The 21,424-nt window shown below is 42.1% G+C and overlaps 1 protein-coding gene across 4 annotated transcripts in view; it reads right to left on the reverse strand.

Moving 5' to 3' along the window:
- The window catches only part of HDAC4 (histone deacetylase 4), a 266,734-nt gene that overhangs the window by 232,513 nt on the left and 12,797 nt on the right, over positions 1-21,424 (reverse strand). For 3 of the 4 annotated variants that reach the window (XM_040604243.1, XM_040604241.1, XM_040604242.1), the window contains exon 2: positions 6,072-6,321. In XM_040604243.1, coding sequence (XP_040460177.1) covers positions 6,072-6,093 — 22 coding nt within the window. In that variant the 5' untranslated portion in view covers positions 6,094-6,321. Of the gene's footprint in view, positions 1-6,071; positions 6,322-17,097; positions 17,204-21,424 lie in introns of those variants that run through there. The other variant, XM_040604240.1, reaches the window with a different exon arrangement.

Here is a 21,424-nt window from a genome sequence, read left to right on the forward strand (position 1 = left end):
ACAGGCTTTTAAAGAATTCCAAACTGTAAGAACTGCATTTAAAGAAAAAGTAGAAATGAGAGGAATGTACTTAGCAGGGACGCTGACCTAGAAGAAACTTCAACTTGGGGTTCAACTTGAAGAACAAAACAATTCTTCTCTTTTGAGGGTACAATAAAAACCCTGTACAGAAAGTGTCAACCATTTGATGCTCCAGAAAGTGAAAAGTTCACAGGTTTCCTGGTAGCAGCCTTCAAACTTTCAAGGTCCTCAAAATGATACTGTTTTTCTTAGAGGAAATCCAGGACAGGCTCAGCTTACACATACATAAGAATGAGAATGCAGGTGGAGTAGGTATTCTGTCATGGGCTGAAGAAAGAAAAGTAAATGGACACGTGCCCAGTTTCCATCTGCAAGGGGTTTCGGCTCTTCTAACCAAAGCTTCTTACTGTCAGATCTTGTTGCCGAGTTTACTTCTCAACCAACCTCAAGGTCCCCCCAAATCTGAGGGACAAGACTACTCAGGGCAAGAGCTGCAAGGCACAGCAGTAGCTCTTGCTGCTGAGCTCCTACTCCACATGCTCAACGCTTACTGTACTGCTGTAGAGGGCAGGTGGCAGCATCCTTTCAAAGGAGCTCGTTACCTCTGCTGGGCCTGCCAAACCACTGCACTTTTCCCCAAAACTTCAGCTTCCCATGAAGCACACATGTGGCAGTGTTGGAAGAGGACAGGTCTCCAGAGATATTTATTTCCAGACAGAGAAAAGCAAGCATTAGAGATAATGAGGCTCTACCTGTATTCACTGCTAGTAGTATTTTACTTGTCCTTGTAAACAGGAGCCTGAATACCCAGTCTAGAATAATCCAGCTGCAATGAACCGGAGCACCAGACAGGTAGGGGGAAGCAGGGATACACCATGTACAGATGTTCTTCCAGACAACGGCCACCAAGTATCAGTTGTGCCCCAGCCCTGCTAAAGGATGACTGGAATTTACTCCTCTAGTCCTTATGTTTATTGAAAGAATGATCTTGCCCCCAGATAACTTACAGAAACAGACTCATTACTGCCAGAAAGTAGGTCAGTGTCATTTAAAGCCCGTTTGAAATGCATCTCCACAGAAACTTCTTAATCTTTAAAAAGAGAACACATAAAATATTTATTGGATGGTGCAAGATGTTTGAGAGGCTAACAGGGAAAGCTTTTATGTATACTGCATGAAATGGCTTTCCATGCCTCATTGAGCCATGGCGTACGAAGGGAGAGTGGCTTCTTGCACTCGGCAGATAAAACACCATACAAAAGTACTTATCAATTGAGCAAATCACCGCACATGACTTGCTAACTCATTCTGCCAGTGCTGTGTGATCATGAAGCTTTCTCCTTTCTCTAGTATCTCCTCTCAGTCTTAATGATCCTGCTGCAGATTTTTCCATATCAGATAGGCAGCTCATTCTTAAACTTCAATATTCCTAATTATCAAACATTCAGCATTTCAAAATGTAAATGAAATTTGCATCTCCGCAAGAGTAGCTCTGAAGAAAGAATATAGCATTTGCATTCAGACTGGTTAATTCCTGTAAGATAACATTTCATAAACAAAATGCTTCATTGAACATGGAGATTTTCAGCTTTTACAAAGGAAAGTGAACTTTAAACAAATACAAATCAGTTGAGTGATTAACTTTAAGTGTTTTGTTTTTTTAAACTAATCTTTATGTATAACTAGTATCAGCAGAACAATCTTTACTGATTAAAGAACCAAATGATAGTGAACTCAAGCCACTGAAAATTACGGGGGGAGGTAGACAGCGACCGCAAGAAATCATTTAAGGTCAATAAGGGGGGGGGGGGGGGGGGGGGGGGAGGGGACGACACAATATGAGACCAAACCGAAAACCAGGAAAAAAAACCACACACACACTCGTAGCCCAGTCAGCCTGGGGAAGATGAGCAGCAGCAGTACCACAGGTTATGTAAGGTAAATTTCAATTGTGGGCAACTTAACAGTTTAAGAAGTGAAATTAAACACGCTTTCCCCTGCCTCCCCCCGCAAGCTTTATCATAATCCTAAATGTTATCTTAATTAGCCTAATTTTCTTAATTATACTTTGCAGCAACTTGATCTTTTATAGCACAATTTCAGCAATTTTTTTCAGCTTTGTTCCAGCGCTGGAAGAAGCAGTGACTCGTCTGCCAAAAGCCAAAGGGCACATGATGCCTCTGAGCTTTGTCTTAACTAGGTCCACCACCGCAGGGGAAAGCCTGTCCTCCTGCCAGCCCACGCCCCAGTTTCAGCCCCTTTCCCCCCTCCCTCACCCTGCCCAGCAGTGCCAGCCAAAGCCATTCCCATTCCTGCCCAGGAACCCACCAAGTCTACCAACACCCGAAGGGAGCTGGTCATTCTCCACAGCAGCGGGCACCACACGGTGACGAGCACAGGGTGCTTGTGGCAAGAGGGGCACCAGCAGCCCACTTGCTTCTCCCACTCCTCATGCTTCCGTGTGGCAAGTTAAGTTCACAAGAGCTACTGGTCTTCACCCAAAGCTCAAGTAGCAGACTGTGGAGAGAGCCTTTGGCTCAGAAAACAAAATTGAAGGTCTTTGCCCTACGTCTAGGGCTCAAGACAGATCGATTTACCCTTCTCCCGCCTGGGTATTCTTACTTCTCCAAAAGTTATTTCTTACTCTCTAAGAAAGCTTACCCAAAACATTACAAAAGAAATAGCAGTGATGATGGACAAAAATACTTTTCTTGGAGAACTTAAAAGTCTTCTTTATTTTTTCACCTTGTTCAGTGAGAAGCCTTCTGTACCCAAAAATTCGCACAAGAGAGCTTTGCAGAGTGGAAGGGAAAAAAAAAAAAATACCCAACCCACTTCCATTCATCTACACTGCAACAATTTTATGGCACTGTTCCTAAAACATCCCATTAGTGATAGGTTTCGAGAAGATTAGAGAAGAAAGCTCATATCCATTGAAGCAAGGTTTAATAGGCTCTTGAGTTAAGCCAGAGCCTTCCCTTAAACAATGCACATCATTAGTAATAATTACCTGTAGCTGTATAATCAAAATAGCTATCATAACTGACATGAGAAGTCCAGATGTCATCTTTGGCAAGGTTTTGAAAATATGTCTACCAATTATTATAAAACTGACTCTAAAAGAGAAACAAGCAGTAAGAATACCACAATGTAAGCCAGGGGTAAAAAGCCATGGTGATACGCTAGAATTTCAACTCAACACTTGGAAATACCACCAAAATAAGAACCTAACACCTAGAAAGGGCACAGGGAGAATTTCTCAACAGCATTTCGTAAGAAGTAACACTTTCACAGAACCACAGAATGATCAGGGTCGGAAGGGACCTCTGGAGATCATCTAGTCCAACGCCCTGCTAAAGAAGGTTCTGCTAGAACAAGTTGCACAGGATCATGTCCAGGTGGGTTTTGAATGTCTCCAGAGAAGGAGACCCTACAGCCTCTCTGGGCAGCCTGTGCCAGGGCTCTGCCACCCTCAAGGTAAAGAATTTTTTTCCTCGTATTCAGATGGAACTTCTTGTGTTGCAGTTTGTGCCTGTTGCCCCTTGTCCTGTTGCTTGGCACTACTGAAAAGAGCCTGGCCCCATCCTCTTGACTCTCACCCCTAAGGTATTTGTAGATACTGGTAAGATCCCTCTCAGCCTTCTCTTCTTCAGGCTAAACAGGCCCAGTTCTCCCAGCCTTGCCTCACAAAGAGGGATGCTCTAGTACCCTCACCGTCTTCGCTGCCCTCCACTGGGCCCTCCCAGTAGTTCCCTGTCTCTCATGAACTGGCAAGCCCAGAACTGGACACAGTACTCCAGATGCAGCCTCACCTGAATTTGAGGAAGTTGATACCATTTGAAAATATTTTCATACAAAGCACCATCCATACACCATCTACCATACTACAGAACACCATCCATAAAAAAAAATAGCACCACAAGATCGTTTCTTCCACTTTTTCAGTTGTACAAAAGTTCTTCAACCTTTAAATGATCTTTAAGTGAACCAGCTGATGATAGGCATCGAGTTTCTATCACGCCTTTCATTTCAAGTATTACTATCTATAGCAGGTTTAAGTGTATTTCTAAATAATAGAACTGCAATGGTTTCTTTACATTTGAAATGGCTAACTACCAGAGCAGACAATATTTTCCCTTATTAGTAGTCTTATTTTCTACAAAACACACAGTAATCGCAACTTTAATTCTGAGCCATCCCCACACCTCACCTAAGGTCTCATGCGACAAGAAGGTTTAAGAACAGCAGCACAGGGGAACACACGTATGTCCAAAGCCTCCAGCTGAGCTGCCACTCCCCTGGGTTTTGGTTAGACCAACCTCCTCTGCAAGAGCCACTCTAGACACAGTTTTAGAAAATGTAGGCTCAAATCAATTTTTAGGTTTACAGAAACACTTCTTACATGAGGAGCTTCTCTGCTCTTTTCATCAGCCCTTTTTACGTGTGACTCCCTGCTACACCATCAGCACAGAACTTGAGCAAAAGAAGCAGAACCAGTAAAAACAGGCAAGACCAAAAAAAATAGAAAAGCCCATAAAAAAAGGGCGGGTAGCAGATGAATTAAAGGAAAATATGTTAAGTCAGCAGCAGGCTTTCAATACTCCTGCATCAACAGAACAGCCAAACTAAGAAGGACGTTCCTCGTTCCCAAGTATCTGGAGAGCTACTCATTATTAGTAAAGCAATATCAAGTTATATTTGTTTGTTGGTTTTTGAATATAGGTATATATTTAACCTATCCCACCACAATGAGAAAAAAAGCAGGTGGCCATTAGCTCCTCAGTATCACTCATATTTGAGACAGGGAAGTATTCAAATAGCAACTATCCACTTATCTGAAGAACAGTTCTTTGAAAAACATGACATTGCAAGAAGTGTGTCACAGGTGGATACCTATATGCACTCTACTCCTCTGAATATAGTTTCTCAACTCGCCATAGTACCAGAAGCAAGTTTCAAAATCTAAAAGACTGCTTATATTATGAAAGTAGAAGCCAGATATTTATTTTTTTTGGTAATACTGATAACATTGGATACTCCTTTTAGTTCCTACACAAGGATCAGATTTTCTATGCTGCTGCTTGTAAACTCCAGCATCCCTATTCACTGCAGCAGTTTCTTGTTCCCAGCTTCAGAAACGCAAATGGGCTGTTACAAGTAATTCTGAAGCAAATATGAAATTCTTTCCCCTCAAATACACAGTTCTGTTAGTCACAGGAGCTCTTCATTGGCTTTTAGCACTTCAGTCTTATTTGACTGTTAACCCAAAACTGATTAAACTGAAGTCACAAAAGTAATCTCTCAAAGGCATAGTTAAGTAAGTACTTTCACGTGCCTTGTCGTTGTTGGATTACTTCCTTCCCAGCCTTCTCTCTACCATAAACTGAAATAGTCAAAGCAAGCATTTCAGAGCACAATTAAAATTCCTCTTCCAAAGCACAAGTTCACAAAGTTCTGCCTAACACAGTTAAACGTATGAGACAACTTTAAGATAGAAATCAGGTAACTGAGTATCTATAGATCCTCTTGACAGACAGAAACGTGCAATTTTGTAGGGGTGAATCCTATGTCTTAAATTGCAAGGCACATTAGGGATAATCCCCCAGACAACAATGAGATGGATCAATTGACTCTTGTTCCAGCAAAACTATACTTTCCTACTACAAAGCACTTGAAAAGTCAGATTTTCTCAAATATCAATAAAGACACACCAGCAGAACCATGACCATTCCTTGGAGGTACACTACACGCCGTTAAGATCTATCAGCATAGATTTAACAAATTTAATATCTGGTTACCATCTCTAGAAAATACCTCCAACTGTCAGTGATACGTACTGCAACAATGACAAACCTAAAATGGCAAGATTTCCTTGTAACTGGTAACAGCAACACAATTTTCCACCTTCACACAGAGGCTCTGCTTTAAACAAAGCAGCAGTACAGGGAGAGGGACCGGATTATCATTTCAACACAATAAAAAGTCTGTTTGTGTAACAAACACATGGTGTTTCGCTGCCGTAACTAGATTTGAAGCGGTTTTGCCCTTACCTGGATGGCTTTGGGAGCTCATTGCTAGTAACGTCTAGTCCTCTGGAGAAAGGATTTGAGACGGATCAGTTTCCACGCAAGTAACAGCAGCTCTAAAGAGCTCCAATGCTTCACCAATACATAGAAATTGGAAGTGGGGATTAAATCATGGCCACCTTATAAAATCCAGGGCACAGTGACATGCTGAGTTGTATAGGAAGTAATCCAACAGGGTGGCAGAATATCTTCTAATGGCTTTCAAAATGGGAACCTGCAATTAAAGAAAAAGATGTCTACATTAGAGAATTACGATTTACAATCATTTAAATTAAACATTATATAACATATTTATCCCCAGAAGAAAAGATTAAACTAGGGCACTATTTTAGGCATTCAAGGTTGCAGAGACAGTAATTTTCAGTTACAGATGTAATTTTGATTAATAACCATAAAAATGCAGGCTAATATTTAACATTACTTTAAAAATTAAAAAAACTTTTCAACTACACATTCAAGTCTTAAAAACCCAAACTTGTGTGTTAATTCTCATTCTCCAACAGCACCATATGAAGCCACTTCAGTCCAACAGCTTCCATATTTTAAAAGCCATATGTATGAGTGGTAACTGTACTTCATGCATCTGTTCCCCAAAGAAGTCTAAAGAAAAATTCCTCAGTGCCAAGAAGTGGTCTTGGAGCAGGAAGGAAAAAAACCCACACAATCAATTCCACTCCCACTCGACCCGAGCCTCCAGCAGATTATTAAGAAGCAACTTCATACTGCCCCAGGAGAAAAAAAAAAAAAATCCACTGTTCCCAATTATTTTTAAGCTGAGTATTAGATGGAAGAAGAGAGGAAAAAACCCACTGAGTTAGCAACCTACTGTACCCTTGCCCCCCACCCCAAAATAAAAATATAAAAGCAGGAGACACCCTAGGTTATAGAAACCCCCACAGGTGGTTATGGCTAACGCAACCAGCAATAATTATACCAAAAGAACCTGGTGCAAGGTGTCCTGAGATTCACTTTTTGGGGTTGGGGGGTGGGTGTGTGGCACTATACCAAGTGGCATCTAGTTCTTCTAAACAGCCATGTTTTACAGGCAGGGTGTATCGGGGAGATTGCTGTTTTAACATACATAGAGAGGCCTGCCGCTGACACATGCCACCAGCAAAAGCTACTGAAATGGATTAAACCAAGTTGGGTCCTTTATGCAAAGTATTTCACAACCACAGGTTACTTCCCTTCTTTGCATTGAAAAAGTCATCAGCATTGAGGCTCCCAACAGATAACCTCTCCTGGATACCCAGGAGGACGTTCTAACAGACAGCTGGCACCCAGAGGAGTCCCTCGCTGCCCTGACAAGGCACTTCTGCCCTCCGGGCTTGGCTGGCCAGAACGGTTTATAACCAGCACTCCCTAACCCACTTCAGACATGAAGTCAGCGTGCTGGCAGAAGCCGACTAGTTAACCCATCGAAATTAATCCAGCTGACTCCGCTCAAAGCAGAGGAGGGAGCGCTCACCCCAAACTGCTCCACCAGCAGATCTGAGGGTGTGGTGACCTCCAGCAAAGAGGCAGCAATATCGCTTGGGCGGGGGATGATTACGATAGTAACTACTACTGCTGCTTGCACAACGAGCATCTGTACGCAGTCTACCCGTGCCAGGACACTTCAAGCAGTCCCACCTCTTCTCAGAAGAGTTCTCACCATGCTCACACATCCGTGTTCCTTTCCAACAAGGCAGCAAAACCAGGTCTAAGACTTGACTTGAACACCACCACGATTGCTTATGGTGGGCCCTGCTTTATAATGGTACTTCCCTGGTGTGCAGGACAATGCCCAAGCAGACGCTGTTGAGCAGAGGCCTTCCTTGCTGTATTTCACTGACCGGCCTCCTTCATCGGCTGCTTCTCTCCACCCCAAGCATCTTGGCATTACAACTCTCCAAGTTCCTCTGCCCATCCTGCATTTTTAGAGACCTGGAACACTCCTTCATGTTACGCATCACATGTTACATGTCAAATTCAAGAGAAAATTACTGAAGTGTCATTTCTAATCCCTGCAGATCTCTGCCATCCCAAACGTTCATCTTCCAGCTCCATTAATTTGCACATCCTGTTTAGACCAAGCATTAGCAAAAATATTAACACCATTTATTTCCAATAAAAACCGCAGGTAATGTTACAGCATAAGCAAATCTCAGCTGTAGACAAGAAGGATTTGGAACAGAGTTAACAGATTTCTGTCTACTCATTTTAACAGTGCAAGAAGGAAATATGGTGCATGAACATTGAGAAGATGTGTACGCATTTCCCAACAAAACTGCACTGAAACAGTGGCAGCAAATCCACTTACCAACACTACTGGTTTACCTAGTCCCACTTCTTCACCCAAAGGTCTATCTAAATTCAGTCAGACATGAGACACACCCAAAATATGAAGCTTCTGCATGATTTAGTAATACCAGTGGCTGGCCAGAGCAGAGATCACAAAGTAACCATGATCAGATGGAAAAGGTATGGATTTAGTTCACTTTTTTTTTAAATGTTTACTCAGCTTTCTGGAAGAAATGCAGGAAAGTACAAGCAAAATGGACTTTTCCAGAATACAGATAGCAGTCCTTTCCCAACTCATCCCACCACCAAACTCTAGTTTTCAGTTACCACTTGTACTGATCTCAATGCAGTCCAATGAGACATTTCCAAAGCAGTCAAAAGTTGTTGTCAGGCCCCTATCTGCAACAATTCTTACATAAATTTGTCATTTTGCCACTATCTCACAAAAACACTTCCCAAACTGGGAGAAGCAAAATGCTGTCTACCCCTTTGTCTAAGATATTTGGAGCCCCATAGGATTTTCCAAACAAATGCTCTCCTTTTACAGTTGGACTCGATGATCTTAAGGATCTCTTCCAACCTAAATGATTCTATGATTTTAAAAACAACGACAACGAGAAACAAAAAGAACAAAAATCCCAAAACAACACAAAACACCTAAAACCACAACAAACCCAAAACTAAACAAACAAAAAAAAAAACAACCAAAAACACCACACACACCAAAAATCAGAGCTTGCTTTACTTCTACTCCACTGCCTTCCAGGGCAAGAGAGATCCCATCTGGCCTGCACATCTCAGCCAGAAGAACAGCAAGTCCACCCCACACATCCAGCAGCACGTTCCTTGCAAACTCTTCAGGCACCAGCAAGGACTGGGTCATGGCCGGGATGAGCAGCTTAGGCAGCCTGCCCACTACTAACCCAGACACACGCCGTATGTGATAGGGATGAGTACATGTTTGTTTATAGCAGCACGATCCTCTTGTGAGTAACTCCACAACCAACTATTTTGGCCAGACGTGTGTCTCACCTTTCTTTTTTGGGGGGGGAGCGGGATCACGGGCACAGCAGGCTTCATGCACACATGCTCAGGTCAGACTCACTGGGCTCCAGGGTGCAGAATGAGATGGACAACTGATGCCAGGGGAGGATCGTGCTCTAGCCTGCCTGCTGTCTCCAAGCGAGCCCCGGGGTTGCCGGCCGGTTAGGTGAATTTTCTTGGCAGACAACAATCGGTGGCATACTGCCTGTGCCAGCTTTGGCACTTCACATGGAGTACAGCCCCAGGCACAGAGCGCAGGGCAGCCAAAGTGTCCACACAGGACTGTGGATGGCACTGCACATTTCAGACGACGGTGCAGAAAGCCCAAGCAGAACCGTAGGCTAAGACAAGCAAGTGTGTAGAACACTCTTATATTACACGGTGTAGCAAACAGAACCGGTATGATCAAGCTTCCTGCCTTGCAGGAGAATTGTTCAGGGTCTGGTACCTGCTGCTTTTTTTTAAAAAGTCTGGAATAGGAGCACAAAGAGCAAATTAAGGCCTATTTATTTCAGCCTACTTCTACCAGGGTATGCCCAAGAGCACGTGCTCCATAAAACCATGCCAGCTGGTGCATCTGCTGCTTGATCCTCATCGCATCTCTGGTTCAGAAGTTAGCCACAGCTTGAGTGTGCGGTCACCTCCTTGTCACCAGCTGATAACGAGCCTCTATACCTGCAGTCACCATACAGTAAGAGACACACTGAGGGGCTGCAGCCTCAGCAAAAGCCCCTTATTTCTCAGTCGGTTTGGTGCCTTAACCCTCCCTTACTATGCACTTTCCCTAGATTAAGGGGACTATTGGCCATTTTAGCTCTTCTTGTATTTATCTTCTACCAGTAAGTACATCACACAAAACGCTCAGTCCCCAGCAGAATGGCAGGCAGACCTTCCAGCAGTTATGTCAGGGAAGGAATGTGTCTGCTTAAAATACTTTCATGAGACTTCGGCTGTTTCTTCCAGAAGCTGCAAAGAAAACAGTGGCAAATTTGTCAACAGGCCGGGCCACCACACATGGCGACACAGGAATAACACCTATAGGGAAAAAGCACATGGCTCTAAATACAAAACCATTAAACAGCGTTCTAAACCAGAAGGTCCCTCACCTTCTTCTTCTCTAACTGCATGACCAGGCTTGCCCCCCAAAACCACAGACAATAGCTCCACAACTCGGTTCTACACTATTCCTTCCACAGGCTTTCTAAGATCCCTTTTTCCCCACTGGGCATCTAAGCAACCACTAAGACAGAACTGCACGTGAACTAGGAAATGTAAGTAATCCAACAGTTCTCCAACTCTGTTTCCATACATTTTGCAGCTACTGAAACCTTTTAAAAAAAACAAAAATAAAACAGCAAGTAACAGGAATCTTACAGTTCTGCCATACAAATATTTTGACGGTATGAATGTTCACCCTCCTTTTCCTAGCCCGTTCCAGATGTGCCTCTCTACTAGTCACAAGTACAGATGTGCAGTAACCAGTAATTAAAGTTATGATAGAGCTTTATTTACAAAGCTCTATTTTTCAGAGCCTAAATTGCTATGGTACTTCAGCCAAGATAAAAATCTTGGCCTAAGGGTGAAGTTTCAAGATTGTTTTAAGCCAAGTCAGCCTGGTTGCTTCAGGATACCCAGCTATCGATGACCTTGCTTCATCTGCCGGCCCTCTCAGACGCATACCATCAACACTACAACCAGCTGACAAGATCACTTTAAAACCTCAGTTCAACAAACCCAACTGCTCGCTGACTCAACGCATCAAAACATGGTGTAAGTCATACACCTACTATACCCATCGCCTGTGCTCTGAAGGTTACTTCTAGGTCCAGAGAAAGCTGCTTTGCCTTTCAGACCCCTAAAATGTTAAAAACTCTGCAGAAGACACTGCATTTTAGCAGGACAAGGAAGCCAGCTCCGTGAAGACAACAGCAAAAAGGATGCTAGAACACCTTTCATATCCTGGCACTTCTTTAGCAGCACTCCAACACCACGGAATTTGGTCTCCAAAAGCCATGGAAACACCCATGTCCCAAAAAGCATCGTCACCAATCCTTCTGCCTGACACGGCAGATTAAATACCAGTAACACTTTTTTTTTTTCCCCAAAAAAAAATAGTCAACCATTATTAGATTCCTTCCTGCATTAACAGGAAAATAGTATCGTTAAATGCCACATGCTCCATGTAAGATAATGACAACATCATCTTGATGCTTGCTTGAATTCCTACTCATAACACACAGCCTGCCAACAACACAACGCTGCAGCATGCATGTGCTTTGCACAGACTCACAGAGCTAATGAGAGGCAGTGCCTCTGTTGGAGATTATTGATTAAATCTTTCCTTTGACAACAGATCCTGAACTTTACCCAGAGAAAAGAAAAAAAGCTGCCTTTGCTTTTCAGGGGTTGTTTATAAAATACTGCCAATATAGGATCTATAGATGAAAGGAGGAGGGGACAAGGAAGAGGCATATAGCTGTTTGAAAACAATAATAACTTACTGTGACCACAAAATGATTCACTGCATCTTTATTTAGAGCAGAGGCAGTGTGAAACAGTCTCCCAGGCTGATTCTTCTCTCTAAGGACCACGTCTCCAGAGCTACCACTTTGCAAGATGACAAAAAAAAAGTAGCGGTAGTCCTGAGGACCCACAGAACCCTTTGACAACATCACTTCAACTCCTGCTTTTCAAGCAAAATACAGCTTTACTGAATCTGTCCCGGGAGACCAAGTTTCACAAGCAATGCCCACTTACAGAAGTGCTGGTTTTCTACAGTTTCAAAGATACTCAAACAGACCTCCCCCAGAAAACATATCTCCAAGCCTCAAACAACATCAGACGTCCTCTCAAACAGTTTTAAGTCTCCGAAGACAGTTTCTGTCTTTAAACACATACTGCAGGAATAACAGGCTGCACTGTAAAATATACCATCAGCTTAATGCTCAGCTGTGGACAGAAGAGAAACTAGAATACCATGACAGTAATAGAAAATAAAAACGGAACAGCAAATTTGCTGCCATATTAGCCCAGTTCCTCCAAAGTCATGAATATTTTTTGCAGATCTGGATACTACCCCTCCATTTCCAAATTCACAGTGTAAGAGTTTCAAAAGGACAAGAAAAAGAAAGGGAAAGGCATGGCACAAATTTCTCATACAGGTGAAGCAGGTAAATCTTCAGCCAAGACAGAGGTGACTTAAGGATATTACAGTGATGCAGAATCATGATTAAAACAGAGAAGTCATCAATCACTCTGCTTTCCACCTATTTCCTTCAGAGCAAAAAGTTTTTCCCATTTGTTTTCTGGGAGAGAGGTTGGGTGGACACAGAAGGGAGAGAAGGTATCAGAAAAGAAACTTCAGGTGGCAAGCTGAAGCAGAGACCATTGCATGCCACTTCTTAGCTGCACTAAGAAACTCTGCCCTGGGGTGCTGGAAAAAGCTAAAGTCTTCCTGAATTCCAAAGCGAATGGACAAACTTCTTAGACAAGAGGACAAACACCAAGTGCTTCTGCACATGGCCAGGAAACCCATGAGACAAGTCACTAGCTCACAGGAGAGTGTTTCAGAGAAATGCCACCGTTTGCATGTCCTGTTGTGAAACACCTCCCAAGGTACTTTGTGTTGGATGCTGCTGGAGAATGTGGCAATCAAATACCTTTAAAGACGAATGCCCACCTACACACCAACCTACCGTCACCAAATCAACTCAACTCTGCTTTGTCCTACACTGATGTGACAGTCCCATCTTGCAAAATACAAAGTTTACTCCGTATAACTTTTTTATATTGCACTGAAATCGCATACCAAACTCTTTAATTAGTTTCCACAGAAGTGGTGAGTACACCTGCAATCATTAAGTGAAAGAAAACACTCAAGTGAACTGGCAGGTGGGAGTATGTAAACTGCACCCCGGTATCTTCAAAGAGCAGAGAGCAAAATCAGAGTACCTGAAGCCTTCATTACAGTTATAACTGTGTAACTAACAATTAAACAGGAAACCCAACCTAATACAGCTGTTATCAAATAGCTTCTCACCGATAGTACACTAGGTACATATATGTCACAGTCAGTACAGACCCAGGCTGACCAGTCTAGCCCTTATTACTAAGGCATCCCATCTTTGCCAAACTCATTGTTTTCATACTTTCACCTTGCAGCAGCAAAACCAGAGATACCTACCTTTAAGATCAAAAGCTCGACACAATAAACCAGATGTACTAACCATTTAAAAAATACAGAAGCATTACCCAGTACTTCAAAGAATTAAAACACGGTACATTTGTTTAGCAAATGCTGACATTTCAATGCCAGCCATTACAAGTGCTATTCTCATATGACAGCCTAAAGTAGAAAAAATACCGTGTTCCTACCTCTCCCTTAAACCTCCACTTTCAAATACACCCTATGAAGATTTATTGCTTATATGCTCACACTAAACATTTTAACTTTGTGACAGGTTTTGTATGGTATAATGTTCAGGAAAAGATTCAATCTCTAACCGTATTTGTCCTAAGTGTTAAATTACAGTATATGTGCATTAAGACTTCAAGAATAACCAACACCTACTCTGTATTTACACAGTTCTTTCAGAGAAGGCTATAATACATTGCTAGACAGTCCCTGGCAGTTGCTTTTGGAGCAATCCTGCTATTATTTCAGGCAGTGGCTTGTTAAGCAATCCTTTGCAATATAAGCAGGGCTATACACGTACCGAAGTCACCATCAGACATTAAAGGAAAGCAAAATTAACAGTCACCGCAAATGGCAAGACTCTATTAACTAATTGTGAGCTACTTTATTAACACGGAACTAATCCACAGCTATTCAAGGGTAGCAAACCTATACAGAATTAATTAATCTAATTATGGGTAACAGAAATGCTCAATAAAAATAATCAAGAAAAAAATTGCTTTCTACAGTTTCACACCCTTTTGCTTCTTATTGTCAAGAAACACTCCACTACTAATGTCCATGGCACACAGATTCTTCAAGGCTGCCTTGCTCAGGCTCTTTTCAGTTGCGTTTCAAAGTGAAGTCAGCTGCTCAGACTGATCTCTGGTAGCAGCCCTTGCACTTCAGTTATGTAAATCCAAATGCTAAGACACCAGCCCAAACTGAAAACACAGGGGACACTGATGTTTCAGTAGAAGTGAAGACCTCTTCACCCATTTCAACGTTAAGTCAACACATACCTGCCACTATTGGAACTTGCCCCTAGCAGAAGTCTGCAAGTTTTCCTCACTAAGCTTTAAAGCAAGGTCTGCTTGGAAGAACATGTTTTTTACGTATTCTGCACAAAATTCCTCATGGTCCCATCTACAGACACTTCTGCAAATCACGACCTTGATCAACAGTTACAGCTGCTTTGAAAGTTGAAGGTGCCTCCACGTCCAAGAAAAACCTCAGATCTTCCGGTGGACACCATGAAACCCCAGAACTTTGTATGGCCCTTCTCCTTCATTGCTAGGAGTACACAAGAGCATTAACAATATTTCTAGTTCCACAGATTTCACACCAATAGCAATACTATTGGAGGATCTGCTGATACCTCCTCTGTTTTTAGACCTCAACTAGCACTGCCGTCAAAGCAGCATTGCAAGTATCTCAAATACTCGTAGAGGCAAAAAAACAAGGCTTTGGGAATAACCAAGTGAACGATGAGAGGACCTAAATACTCCAATGCATAATCCAAGACTGAACAAAAAGTCATCTTTAGGAACCCCAGCAATTGTAGAAATACCTCAGGTTCACCCTGTGGACACTCCAACATGAAGTGGTCAACAGCTTGAAAAAAATTTTTATCCAAGCAAGGATACAGCTCTTCTATAAGAGCTGCAGATTCAGAAATGCAAGTGACTGTGTGTAAAACCTGGGAATATGTAGATCTGCGGGATTACAGAGCCCTCCTTGACTAGCAAGACTCTGGCAGAGGGTCTGAAAGAGCAGGATGCTTCTGAGCTCGATCCAGTTTCTCAGCAAGAGCAGCAAGAACAAGCAGTCTCACAGATGGATCCGCGTGGGAGGGAGAAAGGATAAAAGTCTGCCTCGGGAGCCTGTTCCAGCTGCTCTGAAGCCTTGGAGGAGTTGGTACAAATTGGACAGTTACCTATAAAAATCTACCGTCTTCGCTTTTTCTAAAGCCCTCTTCTTCCCTCATCCCGTGTTTTATCTCCATCCCAGTATTTCTGCCTCTGAAAGCAGTCAAATCGGAGAGCTGAAAGCAGCACTTGACGGAAGGGAAATTAATACTGTGAGTTTACGGACAACATCCGTCTCATTTCTTCATTCCTTCCTTGCAGATCACCCTAGCTACAGTAATTCAGATGCACAAAAATCAAAACTCCTTTTAAATACTTGACTGAAAGTGATAAAAAAATGTTATATACTTTTTAATTAAAATCCCCCGACGACGTTTTCAGTGCCAGGAAGAGTTTGTGTGACCAGCAGACAGCAAGCTTGTCTCATGGACTGAAGCATTCCCATGCAAACTCCAGAACAGCTGAAGCTTCCTATTGATGCCTGTGATCTGAACACAACACTGACAACATATTAAGTTCCCCCCTAATTCATGCAAATTAAAGTTTCAGCAACCTCTCATGTATCCCAACACTTTAAAACATACCATTGTATCACTATACCGAAGTCCCATTAAAGCATTTCAGCAGCACTGAGATCTCTCTGCTTTGCTGACACCCATCTTCAGCGTGCCGTACCAAGACACTCGCTAAATCGTCTCCCTCCACGCTGCTAGCGTAGCAGACACCAAGGGGGGAAAATCTGGATCACAATAAAAGTTCATTGATGCAGCCACCGTTTTTCCACAGGCTTCCTCAATGATGCAGCTTTCAGGGGCTTATTTTTTCAACTGCTTGTGCAGACACACCATCATTCCTTCTCTTTCAAAACAGTTTGATACAGCCAGGAGAAAAAAAAAAAAAAAAGGGGGGGGGGGGGGGGGGGGGGGCGGATACAGACACCTTTATGTAATTAGTTTTGGGAAACAACTGAAAACCTTCAACTTACCAACCACATTTTCACTCTAGCTCAGCTTTCTTAACTACTAGAAATGAACAACCCACAATTCTTTACCTGGGGTTGTTTTTCATATCCTCATGCATAGGTAAGGAAAGGCAGAAAGAAAAACATCCACCTTTTCTATTCATGTACCTCAGCTGTTACAGCCCACATCTGAACTTCTTGTTCCTTCTGACAAAGAATCAAAATTACTGGTCACTAGCTGTGCCTAACCCATCTGGTCTACCAGCACAAAATAGCTGAGTACATGTGTCATCAATCACTGTTAATTACTTCATTAACTTGGAGAAAAATATTGACTTTTTTTTAAAGAACAAACATTGTTTAAGGTTAGTCTAGTTTGGTGGGTTTTTTTAATTGAATGCTATCTGATTACCAAGAGAAAATAATTTAGTCTGAACAGTAAAACAATTCTGTCACATAATTCGTACAATTCTTTTGTCTAGTAAAACACTTCCCCAAGTCTCTTTTGGAACTGACTATATGGCAATGCTAGTTTTAACCAGCATTAAAGTTTAACCAGAAACTTCGTTATGCATGTTCACAAATACCCCGTACTCAGCGCACGATGTTAACCACGCTAACCATTCCCACCTACTACTACCGTGCTTTTAAAGTTCTGACCTTTGTCATGCTCTTGGAAAGAAACATGCCCCAAGGTCTCCCCAAACAAGTTGCATCATTTTCAAGTGGACATTTAGCCCTCTGCTGTTCACTGCAAAATAGCAACACAGAAAGAGAGATATTAGAACAGTTTGTGTGTTTTAATCATCAGCAACATGGATACCCAATATTTTTTTTGGCATAGGGAAAACAGTAAAAGAAAATCCAAATAACAAACCAAGTGTTATCATGCTAGCAGCACAGACTAAAATCAGTTAAGATTCATACAGCATGATACAAACTTCCCTCTGGACTCTCCCACTGCTTCAGAATCAGAAAACGACGTCTGAAGATGTCAGCTCTGCCCCATCACCTCCATCTCCCCTTATCCAGCACAGGAGTTCACCCCCCTTGCAGGCAGAAGGGTCCTACACACCCATGGCTGCTCACCCAGCCTCATCCAGACACACTCCCTGGGAAGAACCACTTAGCTCCGTTATTTATTACATTTATTCATGCCCCAGTTAAGTAGTGTAACACTCATTATCAAGCTTCAAAAAGCTCTTTTGTTTGAGGACAACACCGATGCCATTTTCTAAATCTAGATGACACACAGCCCCTGTAAAACACACCTATTAATGCAGCTACTATGCCACTGGCAGGAACCGACTGCCAGCTACCACCATTCATACACACATCCCCTTCCGCTCCTGAACTCCATCTCCCACGAGTCTGTCCCACAGGAACAGGGCTCTGCTTGCCAATACACACTGCAGGAAAGCACGTAGACCTCATATAAGCACCCTCAACTCTGGCTGTTGCACAGCTCATCACACAACAGCACACCCTCACCCACAAAAGCTAGCATCATGGGATCCAAAGTTTACATTTTTGTATGCTTTACTACTCCTGCCTTACACTGAATGCTGATACCGTTACCAAAACACTGCACTCCCCACAGCAACGCAGTAATCCAGGCCCCATTCATAATGAACTTGTGGTGTCACTCTTCCATTTCTCCTTTTAATGTGCCTCTGTTTTCCTACAGCCAATAAAAAAGTGTTAGTGTGTATAACCGTAGTGCATTATGTCTTTGCGCATCTTCTTACTCAAAGGTTCTCAATCAGGACATCACCTAAACCCAAGTTTTACAGATATGCATAGAGGATACCACATTGAAGAAAAAAAAAAAATACAACTTTCAAGGCAAAGTGCAATATAATTTTTGCTGTTGTTATTTGTTGGGAAAACCTTTTCTGCTCTCATCGTCTGCATATGAAAAGTGATGCTGACATACACCTGTAACAGCATGACAGAGCTGGCAGTCAAACACTGAAATCCAGACAGCTTTTAGTACTCCGTCAGTTAAGTCCAAAGTTATTTTTGCCATGTAAAAAAAACTTAAATGCTAGCTAGAATATTTTTCTTTAAATTATATTTTAAATTATATGCGACGTGTTAGCAGTGATTTTTTTTTTCCTTGAGGAAAAATCCAGAGAACCACCTTTGCTGAAACATACTGCTTTCAGGCTGAGGTTTGTCAGGCAGGGAATGCACAGCAAGCAGCACCACCAGCTCCCCATGGACCATCCTGCCACTCACGGGTCGTGCCCAAAGCACATGGGATCACCCCTCGGGACACTGGGCAGCCCAGGGCACGTTGCTCAGTCCCTGGCTTATCCGCCAAAGCTATTGAGACTTCAAGCACAAGTCTGCTGGTAACTGAACAGGCAGCAATCCCTATGGAAGGCTAAGTAAATGTATACCTTTATATTCATAGGGATTGCAGGTTTTCCACTTGCTCCGTTTTTAAATTACAAGTCACACTCTCAAGCCACAAACACAGAATAGAAAATTAACTCAATCACCAGAAAAATGTACATCCCTGTGCTGTGAACCCTCTAAGCAGGGTTAATTTTTTTAATAACCAATATCATCCTTTAATAAAAAATAGATCTTCAGTCAAATATTTCAAGCTTGCAGCTGACAAGCAAGAAAAGCAAGGAAGGAACAACTGATACTAATCATACTTGAGGGGGCTGGGGCTTGGTTTTTATTTATTTGTTTGTTTTATAACACATCAAAGCAAAAAAGGACAAAACCCTTTGAAGAAACACTTGCAGGTTACCTTTAGAGAGAGGCCATCAGACTTCTGAGTTTACTTACCCGAGTGAAGGAAGAGCTCCATTTACTTTATGATTTACACAGCATTTTATATAGCCCATTTTGTCTGTTTGCACAACACGAACACAGCAAGACAAATTGGAATTGTTCCTTGAAATAAGAAAACTGGATTGTAAAGCCACAAAACCTGGGACATATTTCAAGGACTGATACAGTATCTGCCATGGGGGTTTTTTAAGGTAGGGTTTAAAACACTGTCAGTTGCCAGTTGAAAAGACAGACTTCAACTCGGTATCCTCAAGGAAGCCTTAGAGCCCTTGCTCGGATATGCAAGGATTCACATTTGGTTAACTTTCTATGATCTAGATTAAAATTTATACTGCCATTTATGGCTTCACACATTAAATAGCACGGACACAATATTCCTTCCTGTAAGACATTCCTTTTTCAGGGTAGGAATCAAGCAAAGAAATTTAAACTTGCTTTCATCCCTCTTCAGCCATCTCTCTCCATTTTTAAAACACCATAGCCCAAACTTCAGGCTCTTTTATTCACTCTTTTGGGGTTTAGGATTTTACACCTTTGCATGCTCCTAAATATCCTCTTGAAACCTTCCCACTAACAGTTCTGCTACCACACCAGGAGGAATTCCTCAGCTTTCAAGATGACAAAGCCTCAAGTTGCACGGGGGGAGATTTAGATTGGATATTAGTAAACATTTCATCACCAAAAGGGTTGTCAAGCACTGGAACAGGCTGCCCAGGAAAGTGGTTGAGTCACCATCCTGGAGGCGTTTAAAAGATGCGTAGATGTGGCCCTTAGGGACGTGGTTCAGTGGTGGGCTTGGCAGTGCTGGGTTAAGGGTTGGACCTGATGATCTTAAAGGTCTCTTCTAACCTAAAAATTTCCACGATTCTGGCAGCTGTTGTTACCCACCCAAAGCTCTGCTGTGCAGAATCTCCTTTTGCTTTATCACTTGCTACTTCGAATACTCTAAATTAAACGAACGGGAAGGAATACAAGATACTGCCAAAATCTTTGGTTGTGTTGTTTTTAAATGTTAATCTGGATGCGTCTTGTGTTACCATGAACACAATAATTAGTAAGTTACATTATGTCAAGAAAAAAGAAAATGGCCTGATAGCCAACACTAGCAACAACTGTGGCCCCTTTCTGTAAGAAGTCAGTGAAAATGCAATGCTAGCTACGGTGCACTACAGAAGACAAATAACTCCTTTGGATTTTAGTCATCTCTGAAAATTTACATTTCAGCACCAGTTTTAAATTCAAGCAACAGTATGCAGCCAGTGCAAAGCAAACGTGACTCCCTGTTACCTCAAAACATTCTGCATGCAAAGCACACTCCAAGGCTGGGCCGGGGGGAAGGAGATTCTAAGAATTTTTTCCTGAAATGGAATGGAGAGATAAGATCAAGCAAAAAGGAACAGAGACGGCTGACATATCTTGATGCACAAAAGCCAGTAAATATGCAAATACGCAGCCAGTAACATTCAGAAACAACTCCAATTCTTCTAAAATATATTGCATTAACGCAAGAGAGACAAGTCCAGCACAGAACTATACAGAACAGTTCCTTTTCACCAGAACAGCTTTATATCTCATTCACGGAAATACTGAACAAAGGTTTCTATTCAAAAAATGTCACCACTTCGAATATCACAGCATTCATGAATACACAGTATGAATAACTTTGGACATTTACTTTTTAGGAGTCTAATTTGGAAGTACTATATAAAAGACTCTACATAAAGCTATAAACCACCCTGACAAAGCTGCATCAATTACCAGTTACAAACCCTTCCACAAACCAGGAAAGAGCTTGATGCCCTGAAGCCACAAACAGCAAATTTCACACAAGATGTCAGAGAGAGAAGAAAATACAGGCTGTGTTGACCATGCATCCCTGAAGACAGATATTACAGTGCAAGAACTGAAGTTTACGTGACTTGATAGCAGATGATAAACTCAGGAGAGCCGTTTCAAAAAGGCAGTACTCTGACATCCATCCACTGTCCTTGAAGTTTTGAGAGAGACACCATGCAGAAATGTATATATATGAAATATATGTGACTGATAAATATATATATGAAATACATATATATATATATAAACACCAGGGCCAAATAAAGCATTTTTTTTTATTTTCACTTCATTTTATCTGCCTACCACCTCTAAATCAGAGGCACAAGCTCAAAGGCCAGTT

This window comes from Falco naumanni, chromosome 8, assembly GCF_017639655.2.
Source record: "Falco naumanni isolate bFalNau1 chromosome 8, bFalNau1.pat, whole genome shotgun sequence".
NCBI lineage: Eukaryota > Metazoa > Chordata > Aves > Falconiformes > Falconidae > Falco > Falco naumanni.